General features: G+C 33.6%; 1 protein-coding gene across 1 annotated transcript in view; it reads left to right on the top strand.

The window, feature by feature from the left end:
• The first annotated feature begins 3649 nt into the window (after positions 1 to 3649).
• Positions 3650 to 22750, top strand: part of LOC113236437 (polypyrimidine tract-binding protein 1) — a 387949-nt gene continuing 368848 nt past the window's right edge. The window contains exon 1 of the mRNA XM_026472499.1: positions 3650 to 3748. Within this exon, the coding sequence (XP_026328284.1) occupies positions 3656 to 3748 (93 nt within the window). The 5' untranslated portion in view covers positions 3650 to 3655. The remainder of the gene's footprint in view (positions 3749 to 22750) is intronic.

Below are 22750 nucleotides of genomic sequence, written 5' to 3'. Positions count from 1 at the left end.
TATCCTTCAAAATCAGAACGCAGTAACATTCACATTGCTTCTCGGCAGCGTCAGATACGGTGGCACTACTTCCCTGGACGAAATTTTTCACAAGTCTCTGAAATATATATACGAGTACAATCTGTCACAAATCAATATCGTTTCGAATGTATTATTTTATTTCTTTAAAGGCAATTTTTCTCGTATTTGTAGAAATATATATAATATGACGAAAACAGAATTATCATCAACTTTAATTAAAATTTAAAATCCTCTAAGCCCACTACTAATTTTGTGTTCTTCTGTTTGTTTATAAGGCCACAATAGTTTATATCACTGTGCATTGAATGCATTATGGACAACTATTTTGGTCTAAGTTATTAAAGACAAATATTGTTCTTTGTAAGATGCATTTCACTTGGCTGTTCCTTATTCCTTATTCCTTAATAATAAAAATAATAATAATAATAACACACACTTAAGGACTAATGTTTTGTCTTTAGCCGCCATTGTTACGTCCGCCATTAAAAAATGCGAAGGCCAACGTAAAATGAAGTTAACATGTAATCCCATGTTACATACTTCACCAAATCCAAACCAGTTAAGCCAACATAAGTTCTATAATTAATTACAATCCGGTATCAAATTAGTTCTGTATCATTCAATTTGCTGGTAGTTTGATTAAATTGCTTAAGCGATCCTTTGGGATTACGTACCTGCGAAATTTTGGGCAACTTATAATCCATGTTTGTTTAATTTTATTGATTTCACAAAAATTTAATTTTGAATTTTCGGGGTTTGTCTTTCATGTGTGAAATTTCTTCACCACTAGCCCATTTACATCCTACAGTTTTACAAGTTTAAGGGAGGACCTCGTCACGCGGGCTTAATGCAGGTTGATATAGAATTTTGTACGTTTGTACAACATAACTCAAGCTAAAAGAATCATGTGTAAGTATTGGGGTGGTGTATTCTGGGAAATGTAAAATATTATATACTAATAAAAAACAAAAACACTTCCGTGTGTTACGCCTCGTAGATGGCGAACTGTGGCGCTAAAAGCGGCAGACGAGTACGATACTTATTTAATTTTTTTCTTTATCATATTATGAACTTTGTTCACACAAATGTTATGAACAGTAAGAGTTTAATATAGTATATTAATAAGTAACTACTATTGTTTGATTTCTACTTTTTTTGGTTTTAATTTTTGTTTTCTATGTAATTTATAATCTACATGGCGAATGCTGACGGTACGATTAAAACAAAGCCGGTATTTGTTACACCGTTCGCAGATTTAGGTTTTTTTTGTACCTATTTCTTAATAAATGAACAAATAGAACAGTAAGGAAAGATGAGCCGATTTCACAGGAAATGTTACAGTTCAAGACATTTCCCTTCTAATAAGTACAAGTTGCACTTTAAATGTACATACCTGATAAAAATTATTTTAAATTTGCGATACATTACCATTGTTCGTAGTCTGACGCAATTAAATGTCTTGCATAAAAAAAAATACAAAGTGCTTTTATTTTTGTTTATTTAGCGAGACGTATACGATTTACTCATATTTGTCATGGCAGATCCGTAATACGAAGTGATCTGCGAGCGGGCTGCACTCGCGTCCATATATATAATTCATAACGTTTCAACGGAAAAGCGGCCCACACGGAATATTAGAGAGCATATCTGTACGACTACTTTACGACGATCTCTGACATATTTTATCCTACCTTTGCTACCATGGAGTTTTCGTTTAAATTTACTATAAAACTGTACCTGACATTCACAACAATTAGAAGACGATAATGGCACATTTCGGTCTATACGAAAAGTTTTAACAATGCCACATACAATAAGACAGTGTAAAATGTAAACCCTAGCGACTTAATCTGGTTATGAAAATCTTTGTATTCTGAGTATATGAAAAATTATAATCAGTAAGATTAGTACAAGCAAAAACACAAAATGTGTGTGTCGTTTACCTGAAAAACTACATTACGCGTATTATATACCATCATGCGTACTTATGATTTTGTAGGACCTCGTCGGTAGAGAAGGGAAAAGATTCAGAAACACTATCCAGACTAGACTTAATAACATTTGGCGAGCATAATCTACTTATCACTGAAAATGCTGCAGTCCATGTCCAAGATTTATCCCTTAAATACTTTTTATAAATTCTCGCCAAGGGGTGTTTTTTATAAATTCTTCTCAAGCGATGCTATTATAAATTCTCTTCAAGTTTAGAGCGTCAACGCAACAGCAGGGACGATTTTTCATCAATCAATAACCCTCACAGATATTGTCAGATATCATCAAATATTAGCCATAGTTAAAACTTTATCCGCTTTCGAATTCAACGCTAACTAAATTGTTTCGGACGTTTCCGATCGGTACAGCGGCGTGTATTTGTATTTATTGGTTTGCGAGGGACCGGTTCCGATGCGATAATCCTTCTGGTGGTCCCTAAGTGATAATTTGTCACATTTTGGCTATATTCAAACGAATGATGGCACAGGCTAGTAAAATTTATACAAATAGTAAAAATTTTAATTCACTCAATAATATTTCGCGAAGCAGTACTGTCCCGCCGCCACATTGGGTTCAGAAAACCAGGATAAACTTTCAAAAAAGCAATATTCCCAAAAAAATTACCTAAAGGCTATCTTTCATACAGCAAGTATAGTTATAATGACACTTGCTGTATGAAATCGTAAAGGTCTAAGGGGCACTACCACTGCGCCTTTCACCCTGCGATATAACTTGACAAAGTCCTATGCCTGTAGTTTTTTAGTTTATGGGAGAAGTGGATATCGAATATTTAAAACAAAGTATGCAGCAAGATGTTGAATAATTTCGCTGTAATCTGTAGCTTTTAATGACAATTCCGGGTATAAAACCCATTAGCTAGGGTATAAAGCTTATTAGCCACAGAAGAGGAGCGGAAAAGAATTTTTTAAGCCACCAATGTATTTTTTTATTTTGAATATCCTAATTGCTTAGCCAAAATAATGAACATGCCACGTTCTTTACTTTGTTTAGCGTAGTAAGTAGCAGGCTTTACTAGTGCATTAATACGTGCATCGCCGTGGTGGATCACAATGACCGGCATCTCATCTACCTATTGGAGTCACCGTGGAGAGTCTAAGTAACCGGCACGACATACCTAATTTTGTGGTGTTCGTCTATGCAGAGGTGGTAAACGCTCCTACGTCTTTACCCATACAACATGACCGGCGCGAAGAAACAAGATATCGGAAAAAAAAAAAAAATTTAAATTGAATATAAAACTCACAAACGCAAGAAAAAAGTGGTTAATGTGAAATGTCAATTTAATTATTTAATTTATACTTTAATATACTTATTAATGTCAGTGTTGGGTAAACATTGATGTGTAAATGTTGGACATGTAAATTTATGTCGGTTTGGTCTAAACGCAACTAAAAAAATCCCATGTGTACGTATTACAAATAAAACCAAAAACAATCATATAAGCCAATGTAGTTTTTTAAATAATTTTGTAAATTTTAGCCGGTGACGAACATGTTAAATTGTAAATTATATAATACGTCGATATTTTTTATATTTTTCTCCTTCACATGTTTATAATACAACTCCATTACATTGCGGTACAAAAACTCAATAAGTGCAATTGTTCCAGGTTGGCGCAACTATGATGTCCTGTCCCTTGCCGCTGCCGCTGTTGCCGGCACTGCATCCACAGCCTGCGTTGGCATCAGATTTTCCTATCCATATTGGAATAAAGGTAATTTTAATGCCAATCTTGCATACGTTTATTCAATTCATTACGTTTTTATCCTGAAACAATGGCTACGATTCATCGCAACACACGCGCTTTGTTTGTTATAAGAAAAAAGCAGTTTTGTAAAATTTTTGTAATAATAATAAGAAAATATTCCACCTCTAAGGGAGGAAAATTAGAGGACGAATCTGGTTTATTGGATGTTTTCCACTTTCCGTAAACCGATTTCAACAAAACTTGGCAAATAGATGTAATTGTACAAACATTTGAAGTCGGTTTTTTTTAAGTTATAATTATGAATTCATAGTACTTCCTTGAAATGTCAGTTCATTTAAATGTAATTATTCATTTATGTTAGTGCGTATTTCATTATATTTAGTCCATTGTCTAGATCCACAATAGGTGTATGAGATGAGAGCTATTTTGTTCAGAATAATTATTTGAATTTTCTAATGAAACCGTTTTTTTTTTAAACTTCGTACCGCTCTGTTTACAATTTATAGAGCAAAGACGTATTTTCCGACGACGGTAAGAAAAAATGTAATTTAATCCCGACGCCCTCTTCGAAGAGTTTCAGGCAACTTAAATTGCAAATATATCAAAGCTAATTAATCAAAGTAAGTGAAAGAATATAAGGTAACTTCGAGAGTCGAGACTTGAATGTTAAGGTAGTGGTACACCGATGATTGACGTGCTCGGAAGTAAAAATTTGAATTTTTTTATTTATCAGATTAAGGAAGATTATGTGCTCCACAGTTCAAAATTTATGTAGCGTCGTGTAATTGCACTAAAGAAATTATTTAAAAATATATTTTATCATCCTTGTGTTTTTAAACAATTCAGCTGCGACATTTATTTTATTATATGTGGCACTTTTTATAAATGGAAATAAACAGTTTTAGTGAACCGTTTGTTTCTTTTTACATTTTAGTTTTGTACTAGTTGTTAATAAAACCTGACCATTGCCGTCGTATGAAATTTTAAATTTGGACTTAGCCATGTCGTAAGGACTTTTTGTTCGTGTTAAAAAATTTAGTACTTTTTCACATGATATGAAAAGTCCATATTAGCGCCCCCATAGGGTCCAAAATAAATTACGCAAACTTAAAACATCTTCATTTATTGTATACCAACACAATGACGCACAGAACTTAATTTCTTATGTATTTAGCTAACTACTACACTACTACACTAAACTATTCCGATTGAAAGGAAATTGAAGATCGCATTGTTAATCATACATATTTGAAATCATAATGTCGGTCATCAGTTCGTTTTACAATTAAAACTGTACCTTAAATTTTCATATATGAGACTAATTTTCGGTAACATATGCTAAAATTATCGAATGATCGAGCACAAAATTATTTTATACGATATATATGTATATATCGTATGATGTATGTACATCAGTTTGAAATATATCTGTAAGGAAGAAGTAATGGACCGTTCATATTTTGGACTTTAAATTATTTTACAAGCGTTGTTTTAGAATGCTAAAAGTCACACAATGGTAAAATACATTACGTCCTACCGTCATTTGCTTTTTATTTAACATATTTTATATGACCTTAAGATTGATTTTAAATACCTAATTAAGAGCCTCATTCTCTTTCAAACGCCTTGTAGTAAAAATTACTACTTGGCGCTTAAGGTTCTTTATAGAGATGAAATGGATACTGATTTGGCCGAATACTATCCAGTATATCCGGATATCCGGCGAGTAAACAGGCCTAGGCCGATTAGTCGGATATCCGACCCACTGCCGTAAACATGTCGCGACTGGCACAGCGCGCATCGCCTTGATTGATCGATTGCACTTTCACATTGACAATTTGATTTGTTGTGGTCACTCGATTTTTATAAAAACGATTAATTTTTTTGATAAACAAATGTATAACAGAAAAATGTTAATAATGAGTAAAAATCGCAAATTTGCCAAGATTTTAATACCAGTGCTATTTGTTTGTTGTGCTGAATGCAAATTTGTCGCGGTGGAGAAAAAAAAGCAGTTATATCATTCTTTGGCTATATTAGACTTTCTAGTTTTTATAGTATAGTATAAGCCTAGCAGTAGTTATTATTTTGTTTTAATTTGATTTCTTAATTTGTTTGTGATTTAACTAATTCTAAGCCTTGATACCAGTATGCCAAATAAAAAAATCTGCTTACACGATTCATTTGAACTACACATTGTATTTGACGAGAGTTCAAATGGATCGTGATCGCGATCCTTTCATTTGATCCTCTGGCAACTAGTACTTAGACTTGACAAGTAGTACTTAAAATTTAACAAAGTTGCAAGATTTTATAGTGAAAAACTATCCTCTGAAGCTGGTCTAATTTATGAAAATAAATAGAACCAACTGTTACTACTTAATGCAGGAAAACTGGTCTTCATCCAACATAATTTGCCTTTATTGAAATTTGAGTACTAAATTTACAGATAATGTTATCTAACTTCATTCGTCAGTTCTTTCAGTTACAAGTAATAAAAAGGTTGTCAACAATCCTGTACTTGCTGTTTATCCTATTAATATTATCGTTAATTAATAAATTATTTTATTTGGCGTACTGACTAGGAATTTCTATCAGTTTTAAACATCCGGTACCGGCCGGATATTGTTCTACTATCCGGTATCCGGCCGGGTATCGTTCTGCTCTCGCCGGAGAGCAGAACAATATCCTAGCTAGGAATTTATATCAGTTTTAAACATCCGGTATCCGGCCTGATATTGTTCTACTATCCGATATACAGCCGGGTAGTAAGAATAGGCCGGATACCGGATAGTTACCGGATATCCGTTTCATCTCTTGTTCGTTACCTTTCAACCACAGATTCACATTAGACATTAGCATTATCATCTCCCGTGAAACACCGAACTCGAAACTTGTCCAAGCTTGGAATTTAGTCAATAGGATTGTAAAGATAATAATTGAATTATTTCAGCTTACCAAGTGCAGAGTATCCTTTAATACACCGCCATTACCGCAGTATCAATACTTAAGACGAACTTTTACCCAATTGCCTTTGCGAATGAAACTGTCTCAATTTATAAGTATTGATTCAGGGATGAGTTTAATTAATTTGCAGCTTTGAACTGTCTGTTTTATTTATTACAAGTGTGATTTCAAAAGTTTGATTTATTCCACCGTGTTTCGTTTTTACATATTTGAAGAATTTCGGAAGATCTGTCATTTAAATTAGTAATTGAAGCATTGGGTGTAACAAGGGCGTATCACTTGAAAGTGAGTTTCGAGAAAATTGAAAATAAAGTTTTATTGTCTTATAAATTTTTAATATATATAATGTGACTCTTATATACATTATTATTTATTTGTCCCATGATTTAGCTAAAAGATTCAAGTGTTATTGTTGTTTTAAAACAATTAGAAACATTTCAAAATATTTTTTTTCCCTTGTAAATTGTAAATTAATGGGGCGTTCGTTTTATTATTGGTTTTTAAGGAAATGATAAGTGAATCAGTTTAAAAGTTACTTTTGAAAAAATTTAAACGTATTTTTAACCATTCATTAAATTCGCTGGATTGAAATAAATCGACAGTATCGCCTTCAGCAGGTCTCACTGATGAGGCCTCCTAGATGTTCCTTGTTGAGGATGAAGTCGCGCGTTTCAGACATTTTTTACATTAAAATAAGTTACTATTTTTTACACTAAACTGTAGGTGGTAACGGGTTCGAAATTCAAACGCACATATATAATCTATGCCACCTTCTAAATGTATGAAAATTACGCCATTTAGAAATGATCGAAATGAGTTTTTAACACAAGATACTAGATAGTGTTTTCAATATTTTGATGCAATAACATCAAAACGGGCTTTGGGTGCCGAACGCCCTCGTTGTTCCTAATGCTTCAATTTATACTTGCTTGACATGTCATGATGTTAATCAGTGTAATGGAGACATTCAAATCTCTTCTTCGAATTTGTATCCGTGTTGCGGAGCGTGGTAAATATATAAACACGAAAAACCTAGAAATACTGATCCAAACTTATAGATATAAAAAAGTCAGAATTAATTGTTGAAATTTTATGTTACATTGTTAAAATTAAATAAATTAATTAAAAGACTTTATTTTCAAATCAAAACATATATCATTTAAAATAAAATATTGCTTAAAACTATCTCAAAATAGAAGTCTCGGCAATTTCCTGGTTTTCGGGCTTCACCTAGTAATTTCTTTTTGGTTAAATATATATAGGACGGGTGCACGCGCTCAGTGTGTTGTCGTCCATATAAATACACGGATTAGACCCGCCGCAGTCCCGACCCGACACGCGCCCGACCCGCACCCGCTCTCTGTGTGTTTCACGCTTAAAAGTTGAGTATAATAACATCCTTCTTAAGTATAACAATAATGTATAAAAGAATATTAATATACTTGATACAAATAAAAGCGAAGTATTTAAGTAAACGTAACAGAAGAATAAGTCAAACGTATCAAAACTATGAGTGGTTACACACGGCGGCTTTTAGCAGCGCTGCAAACGCGCGTTCGTGAAACGCACGATTGCATCGCTACACTTGCGATTTATAGGCGATTGCAACGATGCAAACGCGCGACTGCATGAATACAAACGCGCGATTGCATAGATACAAACGCAAGATTGCATCGCTGCTAAAAGTCCCCGGGTGGCGTTCCACCCACTTGTACGGATACACATGCAACTGAAGGTAGCAAAAGTGGTATATCACAAATATTTATTTATTTACCTAAATGGAAGACTAACTGCTTAAATCTAAATAAAATAATAAGATCAACTGAGACCCAATATCAGATCTTCACAAATGGATGTAAATAGGTCAGTAATATCATGACGTATTTCAAGTGGTAAGAGATGATGCTTCTTACAGAGATTGCAATAAGATAAGATAAATTTATTTCATTATAACTAAATCTAATACGATACACGTAAAACTCATGTAAAAGAAGCTATGTAAATAATACAATAAAAGTAATTAAATATACAATTTTCATAGTACAGCAATACATTTTAATCTTGGAACCTAGTGTAGTTGCGATACCTAAACTAAGTAATAATTAAATTATAATTAAAATTTTATTATTTTTTCACGTAAAATATTCAAGTTATTCCTAGTCTTCATCAGGAATGGTCAATCAATGTGAATAATGAAATGAACTCGAGGCTACAAACGATGTTATAAAACATTAATACATGCATAAATAAGTGTAGCTACTATAATATAATGTAATGTTATACTTAGCCTGCCAGCATTTTCAGGAACAAAGATCTGAGGGGCATTGCCACGGTGCCCATCACCCAAAGACGTGACTTGAAAAGTCCCATGTGTCTGTAATTTCACCAGCACCCTTACCAATGCTCACATTACTGCTTGGCGGCAGAGATAGCTAAGGTGACAGTACTTCCTTAGACGAACTCTTTCACAGAGAGCTCTACTGCAAATTTTTTTTTTACTAAAATTGTATTCTAATGTGTTTTCTCGTACATTTCACGGCATCTACTTTAAAGAATGCATGGGCAGCCTACAACGTAATATTCTTTATTAAAAAACAAAGCTATAAAAACAAAATATAGCTTATATATATTCTGTTGGTGTAGTCAAGCGCCATTTTATCCTATGCAACGATTTTCCTTTGACCTTTTTATGCGACGTGTGGGTCACTTTCCATTTCACTTAATCAAAGTAAATTACTCTCAATCGTCAACGTTTGCCTCATGCTTTTATTTTCGTCCATGTAGACTGAAATCTGAAAAAAATTACGTACATAAGTTGTATTTTTCAAAAGACGAATCAAAATTATTAAAAAAAATTTAACTGCCTCTGTGGCCGAACGGTTACCATGCTGGTCTGCAATCTCTGCGTTTCCGCGTTCGATTACTGGACCGGGAGAAGTGTTTGCATGGCCTACATTTATTTCTCTCCTGAGTTTGATCGTAATTTGTAGTTGTCTATGTGTGTGTTCATGGCACCAGGGACACAGATTTCCCTAATACGGGGCTATGCGTGTGTTACTTATTACTGTCATTGTTAATTAATAAATACAAATAAAAATATCAAACGCACAATAATAAACAAAACTGGTTATTAAAATTCTGAAATATTCAAAAGGAGAAAACGCAAGGGACTAATTATAAGAAACCTTTAACCTGACTTGCATATCAAATGACCTCTTCGTTTTGAATTTCCATACCGATTCAGGCACAATCTAGATCTAAAGAAGTCTTTGAAACGTCTGACTTTGAAACTACGCGTCGGTTTACTTATTTATCTCAAAGTCATCTCGTCATGAAAACGTACTTGAAGTTAAGTTACTCGGTTTAACTTTAACGATTGCATATTTTCAATAAATCGCAATCCTATAGATATGTTTCCTAATGTTGTGAGTTTTCATTATATTGTCTAATAAAAATTGACTATTCCTGCAAATTACTATAAGGCGATGATATTCCAACGACGTTGTCATTTAAACTGAAATTACTTGTTGCTGATATCATGTATACATGTCCACATAAGTCCATGTCTTATACACAATCAAAACCGATATTTGAATACGATTCTGAGACGATCGATTACGATCAGTCACCGCCAATGAAGATGTAGAAACAAATGATATTCAATACAATGCCTAACGTTGAATAAGTCTTGATTTATTTATTATGTAAAGACAAAACAAATATAAACCAGATAAAACTTAGAACGTATACCTTTAAAACTTCAGCTTGTTATGCATCAAAAGAAGCACACTGCAACTAAGTGGCGAAGCAGCATCAACTTAAACAAACTACGAACCAGAACACACTCTATCTCGATTCAGGCAAGCTCAATTTTGCACAAACTCATCAAAAAAATATTAAGCGAGGTGCATACGTTTTTAAAATATAATATTATCATAAACAATGAGATTAGTGCGCTGATACATAAGTTTTCTTATTAAACACCTATTTTCATAAACGTCAGATGGGAGGAATGGAAAATTTCTCTTTTCGCTTAACAACAAGCTACTTCAATTGTTAAGAGTTTAGGTTGATATTTGGTCGGGGATTTTGTTCATATTGTATAAATAAGAAGAATACTGAATGAACTGTTGCCTATGACTATTCAAAACTAAAAACGGCGGTTAGTATTTGATTAATATTTATTTCTGTTTATCTGTCGCAGGGAATTATCATCGACTAATTACGAAATAATATATATGGAATTCCCCAACCTTAGAATGGAGTCCAATAATATTTATATGAGCTCTCAAACGGGGTATATTGAATATATTTTATTAATTGCCAATTAAAGAAAAACTCAATATACCGACGTATCCTTATTCAATTTGACTACAAACTCATGTCATGATAAGTGATGATCTAGTCGAAGATGAAACGTGCTTCACTAGGTGCCTTTTCACTCTCGTCTTTTACTAAAAAAAAATCTATTTTTGTTATATTAACCAGATGTTCCTAATACACGGTTATTGAAATCGCCATGCCTCGAAATTTCAATTCATACACAACATTTGAATAAATAAATATGCATGGAACCAATTTATAGAGACCGCCACAATATCAGGCCCTCATTAGCCGTTCCTCCCGGTCCTCTCGGAGGTACTAATGGGAGGATATGACTTGCCTGCCATTCACAGGACGGAGGGTGAATGCAAATCGTGTATCTATTCTATATTTGAGCTTTTTGAAGTCTGATTTTGTTTGTTTTCATCGCATTTCATTTACAAGATACGTCTTGAAAACGTTGGCTTGTGTTGTGCTTGTATGACTGTACGCTTGTATATATTAAGATATTTGTAATTCTAAAAGAATTGCAAAGTCGTACATTTATGCCAAAATTGCTACATTAGATTCAATATCACAATTAAGTCATGTAATAAACAGATAGTGATGATTACAATCATGTCCATGATTAAGCTCGTTTTAGAAACTTCATCTCAAAAATATGTAACACAACATTTAATTGTAAATGACAACAATAACCTGTCCAAACTATAACTGTACTTACAACGTCAATGCACCATTAGCAACGGTCTACGCCGCATCCGGCTACGACGTTTGCTACGAAGGCGCTACATTGCGAGCTACGTCATGATTGTTTCATGTCTCTCGCAGGAAGCTTATAGGCTTTTATAGTTTTACTTTATAAATTTTTTTTAGTTTGGATTTGACAAATGATGAAAGTTAAGAGTTTCTACCCAATTCTCTGCAGGCTTCAGTACGACATCCATAATAAACGAGTGTTTTGTATGAGTTGTCATCAGCACCGCAGTGTTAAAATATGCCAACAAGTGGGATATTGTTTTTTCAAGTCTCAACTTAAACTTCATTAATAGGTTTCAATTTTACTTATTACCACTTATGATGCAACCGTTCTAAAATATGTTATTTAATGTGCTACAGCCCATTTTGTCTCTTCATTAAACCGCACAGTATACCTAAAACAAATAAAAGAACCGTGCAAACGTAGTCTTCAGTAAATTAAGCTAACTTAATAATCCACTATTTACTATGGATTATATAGTTCTAATATCGAGTTAACCATGTCGTAACTGAAAGTAAAGAAAAAAATATTTAGTTTACAAATTACTATGAGGTCTACATCTAAATGGTGTAACAGTACTGAGTAAATGAACAGGCGATGTCCTATGATGCCTTGATCTCTAACAGACCATTTGGTTCTGGGTAACCAAGTATGAAAAAGAGTGTTAAACAAACTGAACCTTTAACCTGTGAGCCGTAAAATTTATTTTGGCATGACTTTCTTATTGCATAATTAGGGAATTATGTTTTAAGAAACTTTTTAAGCCAATTTGGTATTTCTGATCTGAATCTGATCTTTGGAGGTCAAGTATCTTAAGTCATCGACGGTACATGTAAACAGGTTTTAGAGGTGGAAGGATTTATGAATTGAAGATCGTATGTTAAACTGCTGTTATAGCCCAAAGATCTTTACGCAGCGGTGACCACTTCATCAAAGTTACTGTCTAATTATTTCCGGATATGAAGTATAAAAAAAAATACAATGAGTCGAACTGCTTCCGTGGCCATGTTCCGCGTGGTAGTCAGCTTTCACTTGTAATTTGTTACAAAACATGGGTACAAACATTATGTCAACAAATTGGTACAAAGTCATTGGATAAAAACGATGCGTTGATTCAACAAATTATATAGCCAAATAGATACGTCACTTCTGGGAATAAAGAAACCATTCAATTTACCGACTGCGGCACTACCAGAAATTAAAGACGATTATAATGGTGAGCGAGATAGTCTTGGTAAAGACATTGTAAAGACAACTAAGAAAATATATATTTTATCAGTGAACTGTGACCATATTCTGTAAAGGACCTGAAACTTTGGTTTGTTTGAAAAAACAAATACGCTAGATTTAGATCCGAAAAACAATTTCATTTCCAATATGTTTTGTCTTTGTATTTAAAAATGTCAGTAATGAAATGAAATTAATAAGTTCAGTGTATTAAGGATTATCTCCAACATTAAAATGCGGTGTGCTTTTTAATGATACATTTTAACGTTAGTAAGTTAAAAACTTAAGCCTAGTTTTTAACTTGGACTTAAGAACAACACAAAGATAAATAAAGTACATAACCGTCTTATAACTTTGTTCTAACATCTTATACGAGTTCTGAGCTGTAATAAAACTATGAAGTATTTTTAGATTTGTGGTCGGAAGCAAATTTTAAGTTTTTAAAATGTATGTACATTTATTAATTAATAAGTGATGATATTTGATGGTTATGGTAAAAATACACGCGTCGATACCGCTTCAGCATCAAGCATGCTGACAAATGGTTTTTTTACTATACCAAGTGACTGGATCAACAAGACACGCGTGCCTATAGCAGTTACAGTGCCACTCGGAGTTTTAAATCACAAAGATTTGAGGGGTAGTGTTCGTCACCCTGACACAAGTTGACGAGTCCCGTGTGCCTGTAATTTAACAAACACTCTTACTCTTCAAAACCGGAACACAGCAACGTTCACATTTCCGCTTGGTGGCAGAAATTGGTAAGGTGGCAGTACTTCCTTGGGCGAATTCTTTCACAAAGAGCTATACTGCTACTTTCAATAACCGCGTACGCCACTAAACACTGTTTCCCAATTCTCTTATCACAAAATGAAAGTAATAACTTGCCTCTTTCCTATGTCAAGTTCCTATCATTCTTTCTCTTTTTCACTCATTGTTAACATCCCTTTACCATATCGAGTTATTGGGTTTTCGCGATTGTTACACATAGGAAATGAAACTATTTTTCCGGATTTAAATCGCGTATATTTGTTTTTTCAAACAAACCAACGTTTCGGGTCCTTTATAGGTCCCATGGTCACGGTTGAGACCCGAAACCTTGGTTTATTTGAAAAAACAAATATACGCGATTTAAATCCGGTTAAAAAAAACGACCTCAAAAGTACGTGGAATTACATCTATTTGCCAAGTTTTATTGAAATCTTTACCGGAAAGTACGCAAACCCGGATTCATCCCCTAGTTCGCCACTAAACGGAACTTGACAAAGGAGATAATAAAAATCGATTCTCACTACTCAAAGTATGTTGAGAGAAGAAAAACGCCTTGAATTGGTGAATAGCAAAATCAACCATTAAAATAATTGCTCCTTATAATAAAATTTAGGCGCTATTTATAAAAATGAATCTTGATGCTTGAACAGCCACTCTTAGAGGTGGATGATTTTCTTCAAAATTAAATGGGGCCACTATGGAGGTACCCTCTTTCCAACAAAAAAAAATCATTAAAATCGGTTCACAAATACCGGAGTTATCGCGTAACATACATACAAAAAAATCATACAATGAAATTGAGAACCTCCTCCTTTTCTGAAGTCGGTTAAAAAATATTTCATTTAAGTATTTAATTTCCTATCCATTTACCACACAAAAAATGCAAATGCTGGATATAAAAAGTTCTGTTTTTTTCATCATTTAAAAAACAAAAGTAAAAGTTACGTATACCTGTAGTTTTATAAAGTTTGTATTTAATCTAAACTCAGGTATATACCCGTAAAGAGTAAGGATTACTCTTCAAAACCGGAACGCAGTAATGCCAACAATGCTGCTTGGCGGCAGAAATAGGTAAGGCGGCAATACTTTCTCCGACGAACTCTTTCACAATGAACTTTACTGTTATTATCCTTATAGATCACTGGTTTTCAATTTTATAATTAGACATAGTTAAGCAAAAAGGATCAAAATTATGAAAAAATGAGTTATGTGTACCAAACGGTTCCTAAACTCTAACTCATTAAATCAGCATAAAAAAATCCAACATATAAACATAAATAAATATCTCTGGAGTTACGTGACATTCTAAGTTTTGAAAATAAAACGAATGAGAAACACTTTTATATTTCAAACTGCCATAACTCGAAGGTGAGTGGATGTGGATTGGATCCTTTTTGTTTAACTTCGTCCAATTATATTGCTAGATACATTAGCATAGAGGCTCTTTTCTCGCTTTTACATTTTCACAAATTGCAGAACATTATTTTTCCTCTTCGTATAATAATAGCAGTGATGTAACTGCCAACACTTTACGATGTCTTAAACTCAACCGTATCTACATAAGTTAAAGCTACTATTATCGACATCGACACTGCGACAGTATGTCTCGGATGAAGGACGGTCCACCATTTACCAGCAGTGTTGCTTATTGCGCAGGTTGCGACGTTTATATTGTACCGGAGATAATGCCCGTTATTTAACCGTACTCTGGGTTAATATTTCGTTGAGGGTGTAAAAGTCGTATCTGATCTTTTTAGAATTTCTGAAGCTCGTCGTAAGTAAAAAAAAACTATTTTCATAGTAAATGTATTGATAGATATTGTGTGCCTTTGTGTATAAAAATTACAAATCGTTATCGTGCATTCTTGATTTGCACTGATTGTATCTTCAAAATCGTGAGTAAATAAGAAATTAAACTTTTAAAAAAAAATCTAAATCACCACACACCACAATCGTTACCCGAGTAATGTGTTTAGTTTTGTCCTGTATACTGTAATCTGTATATTGTAATGTGGTGCTAACTATAAAGAATTTTCTATCTATCTATCTATCTTCTAAATCACGTATATTTGGTTTTTCAAACTAACCAACAGGTACAGGTTCATGGTCATGGAACTACGGGACTATTTTGTATAAAAAAACAAATATACGCGTTTTAGATCCGAAAAAAACGTTTAATTTTCTTTAAGTATGTAACTATCGCGATAATCCAAAAACTCGATACCGTGAGTAAAGTTTTATTCTCTGTTTATGTATACATATGCTGTGCTGCCTTGCACCTTGAAAGAAACTTTAGAAGCTTAGGCTGAAATTAATATTGATATCTTAGTGTGAATAGGTTTTTGCAATATATGTTATAGTACACAATCAATAAATTACTTTAATAATTGGATTTATATGACACAAACTTATAGTTAGCCGCACTAAAGGTTAAATGGTGATCGAAAAAAGGTTTCTTCATAAAGAAAACTTGCTCTATGAATTTAAAATTTATGGATTGGAATGTAATTTCACAGTCAAAAGTAGAAGCTTTGGCTATATTTATACAGTTTGTAAGCTACGAAAGTCGGCCTGAAAAATTAAAAAAATTGAGCTACGACGATTATTCGTGCGAAATGCGATATTTGGACGCTTTTTGTCCGCAATGTCGCTTCTCGTTAGCGCTGATGAATAGAATCACCAGATGTTTGCTTGCTATATCATTTTCATGGGGAGATACGCCAACGCTTTTCTTTACTACCTTCCTTATTTTTTCTGAATATTAAATGGTTTTTTTTATCGAGTCGTTGCAAGGGATACTTATTTTTGACGCTGAAAGCATTCTAAAGGAAATGTAATTTATTTAATAGAAATGGAAGAATAAATTAAATGTTTACTTATTTTCGAATAAAATAAAAAATAGCATGGAACTAAAAAACACCATTAACTGGGTCATTAACAAATAGGTTAATTTAAAGTGGCCGGAAAAGTGACAATACGGCTTAAAATCTGTTTGGATTTCTTTTTTTTTTTTTCATTTTCGGCGAGTGTCGATCTGTTGATCTACAAAAAATACCATATCATGGTCTGCTTCTTACACATTTACTCTAATTTGTGTGATCACACGTGTTGTGATGATCGACAAAAAATCGAGCAAATTTATATGCACCTTCGTGGATCAGATCAGAGCCCCTAAATAAATAAATAAATATTACAAACAAAATTCACTTGTGACCAAGTACTGTCTAAAGTGTAAAGCAATGTGTGTTGTTCGCTGTACTACGCTTCACACATTACTTTTATTTTGATCTGTAAGCTGAATCAAACATGTCATTCTCAAGACCTGTTACTACTGTCCAATGTAGGTGTATTTTGTAATGACAGTGATTTACTGATATTCCCGATGTGTTTCCATGCTAACGAGAACACATCCCTTATGCATGTATCATATGTGCAGACGGATTTCGCATTATGTAAGGCTTATTCTGTGTCATGATATTCAGAGCTAAATGCCCTTATAACTGTTAAACACGATCGCATGATAGCCAGAGACTGCAACATACCGAGACGACGAAGAGATCATTCGAATTTGTCATGACTATCGATTTCAAAATTTCCGTGTAGCTCTTATTTATCGTCTAGCATTGTGTTATTTTTGATATTGTCGAAACATAGTATAAGTAATACTATAATGGTAGAAATGTGAATTTGATTTTGACAAAAGGGACATTTTGTCGTGCGGGTAAATGTCCTTTACGACATTTTAAAATTTGGTAAGTACATAACAAAATTATTGCCTTTATATCGATGGTGGAAATTTTAATTATCGGACGGGACATTATTGTCATAAGGGACATTTTATCGTAAGGGAAAATATCCCATACGACATTTCAAATTTCCACTGTATAATTATGTTGAATACTAGGGCTACATTTTTAGCGGAATCAACCTACTATTTCGTGGCGCCATCAACGAAAGTTACGGTGACGCTACCAATACAACCATGGAAATAATGCTCTAATAATTGCAATAAGACTATTTATAATATTTAATGAAACTCTTTCGTAAGGAACCAAATATTCGCACAGTTATATATCTATGAAACAGGTTCAATAAGTATTCAATTGCCTTGAGGTTTATACATTTTTACGTAAGCTTAAAGGGCATAACTAAAAACGTGCAACTAGAATTAGCAAACTAATGTGTACAGCAAATATAACGTACTAAATGTGTAAACAGTATAAGTAATTAGCATGTAAGCTGGCTATAATATAATTGGAACGGAGTGAATTAAAGTTCATACCGAAATAACAAAAAACAATAAAACTAATTAGTCCAATACAATGATCACATTCATAAGAACGTTGTATAATACAACTAAACTAAATATTAGATAGTACATATTGCCATCGTACGTTAAATATTAACATCCGAAAAAATCACTACTACCTAATGCGGCTTCCCGCGATCCATGATTTTGCCGACCAACTCGTACCAGAAGCTCGTCTGTGGTAACGCAGACGTGTCTGGATAGTTCAATGTATAGCGAACAATGAACTAAGCCGATACGTGGCGACGGGTTATCATTGTATAATTGGTAAATTATTAATATGAAATGGGTGAGGTCGGTGTGTGGATTTCAGTAGTCGTCGGCCTTGTGAGGAAATCTGAATAATCATGGACCGCGGGAAGCCACCTTCAGATTCAGATGTGGTAATGGATAAAAAGTTTTGTATGTTTATTGGAAATAGTAATTTAACTTTGCATTTGGCGCCTTATAGACGATCTTTTTTCCATTTTCTTTTTGACTTGTGGTTGTCTTTCTGCTGTTATCAATAGCTATCTAATATTGTGTAATAAATAAATTTTGTAAGGACATTCAGGCTAAATTCGCTCATCGTTAGAACGTACATGCGTATACTTTCTAACAGTCCACTACCTCTTTATTTAAAGAAAGGTCTCCACAAACCAATAATCCAAAGTTATTGTCAACAGAAGTTCATATCGCCTAATCTCCTCGTTGTTTGTCGGTCGTTATGTCTTATTTGTGCCACGTACTACAACTTATTTTTCCATGTAGCAAAGTTTTCTAATAAAAGGGCCCTCCCGATAGAGTTTCTTGTTCTCGCTTATTGCCTACCGGTGACAATTGATGACGGTTGCTCTTTAACCGACTAAGGAAAGTTTGGTGTCTGAGATAGTTGGTCTGATATCGTAGGCGGTGTTATTTATGATTAACGAAAAATCAATTTTTTCCTCGGGGACACGGAACGTTCTTTTTGCGCAGTTATACTTGTATTTACAAGTATCGTACAGCGCAGTAACAATATAATAATAAAAGTTTGATATACTTTTTAAGTTTTCGCTTCATCATACATTTGCCAACTTGACATTTTTTTTTCATGTAAGTAATAATCTAAACTCACTATACTTTTGTTTCAACCGATCAATTTGTAGAATAACCCTCAGTAGAGACCATTGCAAAGGCAATCGTATCTTATTCTAATAATATTCTGAAGCCTTTCGACTAGAAGAAGAAACATTCTTAATATTGATACACAGATCGAACAACGTAAGATCTGCTGAGTCGATCTGTAACTCAATCTGGTAAGAACGGTGGCCATGGTTTGGCAACAGCCGCTGGTTTCTGACTAGTGAGCATTTGTATCAATAATAAACTAGTGGAGTATTTACACAAAAAATATATGAATACCATGGTAGCAAACCCGTCACGATATTCAATAATATAAATAATCTAACAAACATTCTTCTTTAGTTTATTTAAGTCTCACACTCTATATTTCTTTGATAAAGAAGTAACTTGTTTTCTCTTGGACGTCGTATCTTACGGACACCTCTGGTAAACACTTTAAATAAAATAGTTACAAACACGCATATATAATATACATATACAAATACAATAGTTACACGCAACATAAACAATGTAAATAATAAACAAAAAGAGTTTTATACAAATATCTGGCAATAGACTGATAGTGTTTACGGTCCCTCGTGAAAAGGGGTAACTTCATAAATGAATTTTTAACACCGCGAGCCTTTAATTGGGGGTTCGCGTGTCGACGTCGCTTCACGAAGAATTTGTACGCGCTATACTTTGTTTCGTTGTTTTTTTTTTATATAAAAAGGTCGTATCTCCTATTTATTCCCAATGTCTATTTTTGGCTTAATTAGATTTAAACGAAATCTGCCAAAAAGTTTAAGTAAAAAGTGTTATGTGTTACAAATGTCGATTTCTTTGGCAAGATTATGTTTTGTATTTACAGTGTATTTATGTTTTAAACATAACTAGTACTGCTTTTATTATAATATATTAACTAAGCTTAGTTTCTATTGAGTTTTTAGGTTTTTGCGATTGTGACACATTGGAAATGAAACTATTTGTTCAAACCGTATTTTCGGGCTCTTTAAACATCTCATTATTTCAGAGTCAGTTTAGAAATATGAAATTTCCGATCATATTTTTTTAGAAACTGGTTGGGCTTGTTACCTGGATTCAACCATCATTTTGATAGGTTAATTATCATAGATAATAATATTTTCATGGTACTTACAATACTTTTGTCTCAGTATGGATTAATTAAAACGGTACTAGATTCAACATGCGTTGTCCCTTGTAATTCGGAATATTCGTGTCGCAAATGGGTCAGTACTAGTATAGTTTGATGACACTATGCAGTACAGTAGTTATATTTTCATATAATATATACCATATATACTATTGCGAAAGCGGGAAACGCGAAAAGCGCACTGTTTTTATTAAAATTACACGAATTTTAGCAATATCCGTTTTCGATATTTAGATGAACGCAAAATTAACCAAAACTTTAAAACGATTGAAATAACATTTAAAGCTGAAATTTGGCATACTCAAGATCTATTTCCTAATTACAGCCTTTTACTACAAAAATTATTATTTGATTTCAAAGTGACAAGAACTTAAAACGACGTACATTTTATACTTTGGTTTGATTCCCTTATAATTAATTTGAAGAAAAAAAAATTCATCAAAACCTATATCTGGAGCACAGCACTGTATGGATGCGAGGCATGTACAATAACATTTAAAGACAGAGAGAGAGATTGGAGTCATTTGAAATGTGGTGTTGGAGGCGAATGGAAAAAATAAATGGATTGAAAAGACATCAAATGCGGAAGTTTTGGAAAGGGTTGGGGAGGAGAGAAGTCTTTTAAATACAATGGAGAAGAAGGGGGAAAATGTTTGGACATTTGTTACGTAATGACGAACTTGTGAAAGTGATAATTGAGGGGAGGATAGAAGGGAAAAGAAAAAGAGGAAGACTGAGAATGGCGTTTAGTGAACAAATAAAAAAGAAGATCAAAGGAAAAGCTATAAAGAGGTCAAAGAACTGGCTATGAACCGTGAGAAGTGGAGAAGGCTACACCGACAAGAGTCTAGCTCTTAAATAAGGTGATGATAATTAATTTATTTTATTAAATATTATAATAAATAGTGAAAAAAAAAATCTTTTTTTTCTAAGTTACACCCTTTGACTTTGCATTAGCAGTACTTATTTCGATATACAATTGGACGGTTCCGGGTAAGAATAAGAACAATTTCCGAAATGCACCATAATAATGTCACTGTTATTTAAAATGTGTGTTATGTTTCCTTGGAGGCATTCGTTAGTGTATGATTTATGATTATATTAAATTCACCAAATAAAAAATACTCGTATTTGTTTGGCCTTAGTTATTTTGAAAACTACTTTTGAGAGCTGGTTAACGTTTCCTTCATTACTTGATGAAAATAAACCCAAACTTGAACAAATAAATTCATTGTACTTTTTGCTATTGCGTTACATCTGGGATAATTATTACAGGTCATAAAAGGCGTAGGTAGTTAAATAGCAACTGTTCTGCATTTTACTTTTGTTTGATAATAAAATGTTAATAAGTACAAACGTTCATACTAACGTGTTAGACGAACTTTTAAATGCTAATTGAATTCCTATTGCGAGCTATGTATGTTACTTAATTTTATTATAAATGTAACAATCGCGTATTATTTGTAAATCATTACTCAATATATTAAATAGTCGATTAATTTTAAATAGAGAACACGAATTCTAAATCTTGATATAAAAAACAAATCATTCTAAATTCAAACAAAAGGGTTTAGGGGTCTCAGGATTATAACAAAGAAACAAACAGTTGTCGCTCCGCTCGCGTCACAGGAAGTGGCGGGCGGCAAGACGTCCGGTGATTCCACCGGTTCCGGTCGTAATCGGCGTGGACGGCTCGTTTCCGGGTCGCGGGCAGGCAAAGTCGACTTAATCCCGAGGTGATTAAGTACACGGGAAAGATTACAAACCTTGATAAAACTTCAACTTGTTTTGAAGTTCGTGAATTTGTTACATTTACCAAGTGGGTTAGGGGTTTATTGTTTAAAAAAATGGTTGTAGCAAGATTGTGGGGATTTGTGATTAATGGAAGGTTATTATCAATTAACACTAAAGAGAGGGTTCGTTGCAAAAAAATCTGGCCTCAAGATACTGAAGCAGGCATTTGTGCTTTATGTCAGTAGACAATGTGAGGCTTGCGATGTCACGGTCGCCAATATCCGGCTGAGATGGCGCCGGAAAAAAGAAGACAAAAGACCTGTGATTGCGTAGAGTTGATCCCCTTGACCCGGTCGGGCTCAGGGAGATGAACTAATTTTTTTAAATTAAATCAACCCAGACAGGCTAGCACGCTTCTCAATTCAAAAGTTACAATGTCTTAGTCTATATTACGCCATCATAACGTGTGTGATGGTGATTTGATAACATCTACAATGAATATACCAATTATTTCGTGCTTGATTTTAAAAAACTAACATCATCAAAAAGTTAGAAAATTCAAAAATAATTCGTTAACCTTATCAGTAACTTCGATTAACTATAAATATGATTATGAATTAAAAAGATCGAACACACAGAAAAATTTCGTCGACCCGGTGG

The sequence above is a fragment of the Hyposmocoma kahamanoa genome, unplaced genomic scaffold, assembly GCF_003589595.1.
Source record: "Hyposmocoma kahamanoa isolate Upper Pololo Valley unplaced genomic scaffold, ASM358959v1 92, whole genome shotgun sequence".
Classification (NCBI taxonomy): Eukaryota; Metazoa; Arthropoda; class Insecta; order Lepidoptera; family Cosmopterigidae; genus Hyposmocoma; species Hyposmocoma kahamanoa.
The sequence above is the reverse complement of the archived record's forward strand: the minus strand, read 5'-3'. Positions and strand labels throughout refer to the sequence as shown.